This window comes from Oculina patagonica, chromosome 3 (assembly GCF_052425735.1).
Source record: "Oculina patagonica isolate OP01 chromosome 3, crgOcupat, whole genome shotgun sequence".
NCBI lineage: Eukaryota > Metazoa > Cnidaria > Anthozoa > Scleractinia > Oculinidae > Oculina > Oculina patagonica.
In genome coordinates this window covers 17912511-17921353 of record NC_135760.1, presented here as the reverse complement: position 1 = coordinate 17921353, position 8843 = coordinate 17912511, and the positions used below count along the sequence as shown (strand labels likewise).

The window sequence follows — 8843 nt, the reverse complement described above, 5'->3', positions numbered from 1 at the left end:
GCATACGGCACCTGGCATTCAACAGCACTACTGTTGATATAGTCCATGGCCCAGACCCAAAAATTAGGCGTTTGGTACCATTCAGAGGGACAAATGCTATCATACATTTCTCGAATCTTTGAACATTGAAGGTCATTTTGGCATTTAGTAGCAATTCCAAAAGAGTAGCTTTCTTGCATAAATCACGTGATTACTGACATCACCTATGCAAAATCAATGTTGATTTTTATATCTGTATCTTTCCGGACCCTAGAGAAACTGGAGTTTTAAAATGTTAAGTTTTGCGATTTTTGAAAATGTTGCGATGCATGCCTTCTAAGTTTGCATGCAGATCGTGACCGATGCACAGAAGACATTTGTTCAAGTAGGCATTTAAACTACCAAAGGACAAGTATAACGTTGATGGAAAATTGAATCTAGTGCTTGGATAAATGCAGAGGTACCTCAGTTCTGCTTCAGTTGACCTAAAATCACAACGGTTACCTGGTCTGTTCTAGAAATAAAGTCAATCAATCCAAAAATGTTACCATGGCTACTAGATGGGTAAGGCCTGTATGCAACATTAATATGGTGGAGATCGGCCGACCCCCTTCTTCCGACATTTTTCAATTCTGCCTGATTTTCTCAGACGTACACTCTTAAATTTGGTTGAAATCCTTGACACAGTGCATACCTCATCCCACCCACGAGGGGCACTTAAAAGGATTGAACGAAAATTTCACTTCAAAAGACCTTGTCACTGGGTGGCATTTTTTTATGTGTCCCCAAGACTTTCGGCTAGGATCGTTTGTGATGTTTGTGGGATTTTTAATGTTATGGATTGCGGAAAACGACCGCTATAATCGGTTTCAGTGACTCTTTAGTCTCGCATCTATGCAACTTTAGATTAGTTTTTGCTCGAGATAACAAAACGTACTAGTAAATTTGTTCATGGAACTTTATTTGACTGTTTACAGTCAAAACACCTCAACGTTCCTGTCAAGGTTGGATTAATGATTCCATTATTGCAAATTTGATTTCATTCTTCGTTTCAATATTCCATTCTTAAATTGAATATTGCAATGTTCAAACGGCGACACAATTCAAAACATGAATGTTGATTGGATTGTTGTCTGGCTTCACGCGACGGGCACGTGGGAATGGAAAATGTCGTTATGCAAATTGGGGAAACTTTTCAAATTCTCACGTGCCTGACGCATGAATGAAATCAACATACGAGTTTTGAATCGAGTCGCCGTTTGAACATTGCAATATTCAATTCAAGAATGGAATATTGAAACGAAGAATGAAATCAAATTTGCAATAATGGAATAATTAATCCAACCTTGACAGGAACGCTTGAGGTGTTTTGACTGTAATATTCCTCTTGATACATGGACATAATATCATTCTTATTATTTACTCCAGCTGTTATGCGTAACTCTCGCGATGTAGACTTATTTCAGATATTTACACCCACAATCATCTCTTTCCATGTTATGAACATCAACATTGTGATGCAGAAACCTGCAGAACCAGCCACTTCGTGTGGTACATTCTTGCGATCCGGTGCAAGCGACGAACAGGCAGTTACAGGCGGAACTTTGTTCAAACCATCCAGTCTCGCGATCGACCTTAACCCTAACAATGCCGTTGCAACTCGAAGTTCTACCCTTGTACGTCACTTGATTGTAACGCTTGGGAAACGTACGCCAAACAACTAAAAGAATACAAACAGCAAAAAATAGTTAGGTGGTTGATGTTGAACTGTTGAAGAAATAAATATATATAACGGGCAAGGTCCAGCGTATATGCGATGATTTTTTCAGAAGATCAGCAAAATATCGTGATTTCGACTTTTTTTTGCTTGTTTACAAGCGAAAGTAGGAGAATAGCAGTTATGTTGGGCAAAATTTGGAACCACATTCTTGTTAACTCTCAAGGGACTTTTTTAATTTCTCAAGGGACTGTTTTAATTTCTCAAGGGATTTCTTTCCGCTGTGGGTGATCACTTGCGATCTCATGGAAAAAACGTGACTTGTCACATTTACAAACGTTATATAACAATTTTAAAAGTGACATGTCAGCTTTCTTATCTCAACGCACGTGTGTCTGAAAGGCGATCTATAAAAAGCGTCGCACAAACAATGGATTGCGTAACTAACGCTAAAACACGAATAAATAATCAATAGCACTTACATCGTTTAAAAATTACAAACGTCAAAAATAAACCATACCAAAAAACTCGCTCTTTTCAAAGATATTATTGAAGTTAAAACAAATGCAAGAGATGGGGGCTTCTTTTAGCTTAGGAGCGGTTAAAAATTAGGCCAAATTTGGTCGCTACAAGCGCCATTCTATTTCGTCATCAGCCTAGGTCGTTAGGGACGTGACCTCGCGTTGACAGCAATGTTGCATGAATCGGCTTTACAACATGCGATCGTGTCTACACAGTTCGAGTGGAATTTCAGTCAAAGACAGCAAAATTCTTTCGTATTTCATCTTCAAATATAATTCGAAAGCATTCACTGTATATATGGCTTTTGTTTAATCCTTCTTAAGCCCACGAAGAAGCTGTCTTGATATCCGACCCTCGCAGAGCCCAGACAAAACGCAGCTTGAGTGTATCGATTTGTTTACGCCGCAATTATATGCGCAATGTTTTCTCCGACAGTAGTCGGAAATATCCGTATTTTTTTCGTGCTTTTTCGTGGAGCAATCGTAATGATACGGCCTTGAACACATTGAACAGCGGTCTACCTATAACAATTCAAATATGGCGTCGCAAAAACAAAGCGTCGAACGCATATTTTGCTGTTTCATTTGCTAATTTCGCTGCCGTAATCGACTGCCTCGAAAGGTCCTTGCAATTTGAAAGTATAGAATTGTCAGATCTCGGTGAAATTTGCACTGTTTATTTGTGTAATGTTGAGGAATATGTGTATAAATACCCGGCGCGGACGAGCCATTTTTGACAAAATTATATGGCTGCATTTCCTCCGCGAAGATAGGAAATTGTTAACTGAACTAAACTACGAAGCAACTGTAATGATAAGTTCGAAGAACAATGCTCAGGATCAACCTTCGACTCATACTTCATGCAAAAAAGTCGGTATCTCGAAGAGACTTTGATTTTTCAGTTGCGAGGAATCTTTATTTGTCCTGGTCGATGACAGAGCCGAATCTAAAATAATTGCTTTGTTTTACGCCCATTCTATTTCTAGAAGTTACGGAGAGCGCGCGCTGTCACTGTTTTCACAACTGTTATTTGCTTGTAAGGCAATAATCTCTCATGCAAACCAATAAAAAGAAGGTAAAAATAAATCAAAACGCAAGTATAAAAGGCTCACATTGGCTATCTCTCTGGACGTGTTTGGCTTGAGCCAATAACAATACCACGGACACAAGCAGAAGAATACTAGTGTACTTGGAAGCCATCTTGCCTGAAACTGAGACGAGGACAAACAATAAAACATGAAAACAAGTTTATTATCCTAAAAGTACTAGATAATGTTCATGACCGACAAATTTATCAGTAAAATGTTATGTCTTCGGATGCCAGAGTAAATAATAACGTCACAATACTGGAGATCACCAGAGAAAAACGCGAAGTTTCGCTTTGCGTATACGCTTTCTTTGTAATGCACGAGGAGAAAAGAAAAGGACTGCTTTTGCTAAGTGTAAAATAACGGACGAAAAACAATCAAACTAGCAACAGAGTTTTTAACGCGGAATATATCCGGCTTGGCAAATTGAGAAGAATTGGTTTTTGATTCTTGATAATATTCCAAAATGTCGTACCTAAGAGTGTCTCACAAGCGTAAAATGTATACCTTATTTTTACTAATTTTCGCGCGTACTTAATTTCGCGAAAATTCGGGAGCCGAATTTCGCGAGTCTTAATTTTCGCGATTGGAAGAAAAAATAGAGCAAAAGTGTAATAAAATTTCGCGATTTTATCAGTGTTTTATGGATCAGTTGTCAAAGACTAAGAGACTTCTGGAAATATACATAGGTCTGGCTCAGCGTAACTACAAGGAGCCTGAAAACGGAAACTGGTGACTGTACTAAAGAGGTTTTGGCCAATTTACAAGCTGAAGAAAACAGTAATCAGAGAAAGGGCGCTAGTCGAAAACAAGACGAAAAGATATTCTCAAGGGTAGATAGCTGCAGTTCCAAACATTGAATTTTTTTATTGTTTTGATACTGATATAATATGGTATTAATTTTCGCGTGTTTAAATTTCGCGCAATGTTTTTTTTTTCGCGCGTATTAAATTTCACGCTTATTTCGAAATCGAAAAATCGCGAAAAGTAGTAAGGATAAGGTAACATCTTACCTGAAGGAGTGAAAAGCTTCGGAGTTGTTAACTGCAATAGCTTCAAGAGAAGTGAGTACTTCTACAAACAGCTCACGAGGTGATATAAGATTTAAAGTAATTCGTGGACAATATCAAGCTGGGATGTCAATAGACACGAGCTGGAATAATGAAACACATGCTGTACGGTCCATTGGTGCAAAACTTTCTATCAATAAATTTATAGTTGAACAAGTAGCGCATTTTTGGTAACTACAACAACACAATTTACGCTTTGTTGCACACTTTGATTAACCATTTTACCCGAGAAAGAATGTTTTACAAAACAGTGTTGTTTGCAAAGAAATATGTTATGTAATAATATATACACTTTGTCTGTGGCGATCGGTAGACGTAATTTCAGTAGAATGATTCATCCGATCTGAGATTATTAAACACTAAATTTTCGGTGGCCTCTGTCCACCTTCATCAGAGTATTGAAAATGAGTTCGTTATAATATTAGAGTGGGAGGCGCGGTGGCCTAATGGTTAGCGCGCTCGACTCCGAGTCGAACGGCCCGGGTTCGAGGCCTGGCCGGGGCGCTGCGTTGTGTTCTTGGGCAAGACACTACTCTCACAGTGCCTCTCTCCACCCAGGTGTACAAATGGGTACCGGCGAATTTACTGCTGGGGGGTAACCCTGCGATGGACTAGCATCCCATCCAGGGGGGAGTAGCAATAGTCCTAGTCGCTTAATGCTACAGAAACCGGGATAAGCTCCGGCAGTATGAGCCTCATGGCTCGGACACAGACTTTACCTTACCATAATATTAGAGCGCGCTAGTCATGTTTGAATACGCCATCCAATCTTTAATTCCTTAACAATGGAGTGTAAGCGCGCGGAAGGGGTTTCCTTTCGTTAACCGCGTTGGAATCCACCGTAGAGTGCCACGACTCTAGGAACAGTCTCTTGGTGTAACTTGAGATTCCTCGTTCAAGGATCGTGGCAATATATATCAACATTATATTATCATTATTATTGTTATTGTTATTATATAGAGGATAATACATGGTTGCGCGGAGATATGAAATTTATCTTCGAGTGTTCAAATCGATAGCTCACGAGTGAGCGCAGCGAACGAGTGAGATATCGATTTGAACACGAGAAGATAAATTTCAATCTCCAAGCAACCATGTATTATTCTGTTTATTATATAAACCTACCAATTACGATGTTTTTGACGATTTTCCGAAGATTTCCGACCATTTTCCGAAGATTTCGAAAATTTTCAAAATGTTGTCCGAAGGTTGTACGAATGATTCCGAACATTTTCCGAAAATTTCCGAAGTTTTCCGAAGATTGCCGAAGATTGCCGAGGAAGATCCGAAGATGTTTCGACTTAATACCGATTTACTTTGGCTCATTGAGCAATGAAACATGGTAAACTGCGAGATGATTGGTCAAAAATGATATCACAATGTGTGGATATCATTTTTATCCACAATGTGTGATACCATTTTTCTCGATTTGCTACCACTCGCTAAAACACTGCAGTTTATATAATAATATTATTTATATCAATTTTCTTTTGAACAGTGAAACCTCGATTTAACGAAGTGCCAATGGACATGGGGAAATTTGTTCGTTGTATCGAGGGTTCGTTATGTCGAAAACCTCGATAAAACAAATTTGCCGACAAAAAACAACCAAAATTTTCGCTATATCGAGGTATAGTCAATACTTGGTTTTCACGCTGTTACGTTGCACTAGCCAGCATTTACTGATCTGAACGACTGTCCAAACAACATTTATGCTTTAATGTCTAATATCCACATAGATATCGACTTATGTCTTTGAAGTTGTTCTCCTGTTACAGGATTAAAGTATTTTCATCCTTGTTGGTCTGTTCTACGTTCATCTTTTGTCGCGTGTTAACTATAATTCGTTATATCGAGCCACATTTTACGCCTGGGCTCCCGGATTGTGTTCGTTATAACGAGGATTTCGTTATATCGACCGAGGTTCTGTTCCATACATTTTGCTGTAACTTTGGCCGGGCTGGACGATATCGTTCGTTAAACCGAGGATTTCGTTATATAGAGGTTCCTTCGTTAAATCGGGGTTCCACTGTACAAGAAGTCGTTAACGAATTTTCACGTGAAACATTTGAACCGTTCCCGGTCCCCCATGATGTAAGTTCGTTTTCTTACTGTCATTGGAGGAACACAGTCAGCTTTGGAACTGTGCTGACCTGGGCACTAGTTTTGTCAGTTTGACAAGCGTCTTTCTCAATCCAAAATCAACTCGGTGTTGAAAACCTTTGGTAATCCGCTTCAATCTTCCCTAGTGTTTCATTCGATTTTCAATCTTTTACAGAGACCTTGTTTCTGAGTATGCTTTTATTCATCCAAGAATATATCTTTTTGGATCGAGTCTCCAAAAGAGGTGGGAGATATGAAGGCGCCGGGAGCAGACTCGTACCCAGTCGTTACTCGTTTTTTCGTTTTTCGCTACGTTCGAAGATGTTGATGGGAAGGACATAGAAAAAGTAACCCACTTCAAGTTCTCTCCCCTGATGCCTTGCGCGCCGCTCAAAAAGCAAGAGAAGCGACTGGGAACGAGTCTGCGCCAGGAGGAAGAAATCGTCTGCGTTGGCCAAAATAAGACGAGAAATCAATCAAAAACACTGGAGAGCACACCACTGTTATGTAGTTTGACTAGATCAGGTGCGAAGATATGCAATGGCTTAGTTTAAATTTAGTGCCCTGGGTGCTTAATCTTGGAAATACGATATTTGTGCTCGTGTAAATATATTTTTGAAAATTTTCATCAGAAATTTTTCATCAGAAGGTGACTGGTGCATTCCTGTGCCAGCAATGAACGTATAATTCCAACAATTTTCTTCGTGAACGCCGCAAGCGACCAAAAGCTCTCTGGAGTTAAGTGACTAACTGCCTCTTTCTTCTCCCTCCTTCGCACTCGTCGCCATATTGGATGGAGTACTTTTGTCGACAACCTAACGTCATTCGTTTACGTCACGTGATAGTTTGGTTGTGCTAATTGCATGCCATTTTACACCACTTTTGACACTCATAAAATCGTCCCTTTCGAAATAGGTAAAAAACGTTATTCGCTTTATATGCATTATAATATTTCGCGAAAGACCTAGAGTCAGGCTTAGATTCTTTCGTTTATTAACAAAACCATGTCTTGCTCGATCGCAAAAGTAGGCAAATCTCTTTATACCATTAGACACTAAAATGTAGCTCCCGGCCAGAAATTGCAAAGAATCTGATGGCCTTTTCGTAAATTTCTTGTACGAGATCGCCCACCACTAGCTTATAACTTCCCTCTTTTCAAGTTCTGTACATCCTGTAGTAAACTCTAAGAAGAAAAACAACGTCTTTAAATGCAGGAAAATAAAAAAAATAATAATAAAAAACGCACGCGTGTTATCTGCAAAATTATCGATTAACGATCTCATATCTAACAAGCTCGAACTCTCCGGCCAGCTATTTTCGTTGACGTGTATCGGCTACCAAATTTGTGGTCAATGGTATATGAGCTCATATGTTCGTTTAGTTGGCACAAGGGCAAGGAGGGCTTATTATTTAATGAGGATTCTAGGGTAAATAGATATAATTCGTCATGGCATATTATATAAATGGCAAGAAAGTAACGTTTGTGAAACGTTTGTGTTTGTAAACTACACAGAATGACACTTTTTACACCTCCATTTCAGTCAGTTCAGTCAGTCAGTCAGTCAGTCAGTCAGTCAGTCAGTCAGTCAGTCAGTCAGTCAGTCAGTCAGTCAGTCAGTCAGTCAGTCAGTCAGTCAGTCAGTCAATGGTTTAATAACCTGAGTAAATACATTTTATTGCAGCATATACTTTGGCCATCCTAAAAATTACCTATCTTTTGCTGTTGCCGTCTTAATGTGTTGTCATGACTTACTTCTCAAGCACTCTGGCTTATATCAATGGAATACAAGTGATAAAAAGCTTAAAACATGTGTATATAGATCCGGGGGGACTCCCATATGAAAGTGAGAGGGATGCTCGTCGTCTCATTTAGGGGTGTAAGTTAAAAGGGCTATGTCACGGTATTTTAGGTAATTGTATTTCTTTAAATTTCTTTAATGAAGAGCTCTAAACTTTAAATTGGCAGTCGTTTATTTGCAAAATTACGGCCATTTAAGAAACAAGGGTGATTTTCGAGCATTGTAAATGACACTTTCATACATCAGTATTGAACTTGAAAAACGTCGGCCCCAACTTTTTCAAGTTTACCCGAACGCAATCCGTTCTAATCCTCTCGAATTTTGCCCATCCATACCCCTTTTTGGCCTTTCTGTGTTAACTTTGAGTTCTTGTACAGTTTTAAGCCGTTATTGTGATATTTTAGTTAATTCAATGAACAGTTGGTCAGGGCCAAAATTTCCTAAAATTGCGTGACATAGTCCCTTTAAGGATTTTGGTCTCTCTTAGGGTATTTAGGACATAACGCCAATATTTTTAGCTGTTGTTTAATTGTTTTTATATCAATTGTGTTAGTTTCTTTTTGGCG

At 39.0% G+C, this 8843-nt stretch overlaps 1 protein-coding gene across 2 annotated transcripts; it reads right to left on the bottom strand.

The window, feature by feature from the left end:
- Nucleotides 1-969: 969 nt before the first annotated feature.
- LOC144645490 (uncharacterized) lies at nucleotides 970-4454 on the bottom strand. Of its 2 annotated transcripts, XM_078505083.1 has the most exons (3): nucleotides 4319-4454; nucleotides 3330-3428; nucleotides 971-1699 (listed from the first exon to the last, which is right to left on the bottom strand). In XM_078505083.1, exons 2-3 carry the CDS (start codon nucleotides 3415-3417, stop codon nucleotides 1437-1439), a joined length of 351 nt encoding a protein of 116 aa, XP_078361209.1. In that variant the 5' UTR covers nucleotides 3418-3428; nucleotides 4319-4454; the 3' UTR covers nucleotides 971-1436. The 2 variants fall into 2 exon arrangements, with proteins under 2 accessions (XP_078361210.1, XP_078361209.1); XM_078505084.1 differs by lacking the exon at nucleotides 4319-4454 and having other exon boundaries at nucleotides 970-1699; nucleotides 3330-3451.
- Between the last annotated feature and the right edge of the window lie 4389 nt (nucleotides 4455-8843).

What these genes read in the sequence shown, in the direction of transcription:
- LOC144645490 (XM_078505083.1), bottom strand. Translation starts at nt 3,417, where the DNA reads ATGGCTTCCAAGTACACTAGTATTCTTCTGCTTGTGTCCGTGGTATTG. An exon ending in CGTCCAGAGAGATAGCCAAT is followed by an intron (nt 1,700 to 3,329) that starts GTGAGCCTTTTA and finishes GTATTCTTTTAG; the next exon opens with TTGTTTGGCGTACGTTTCCC.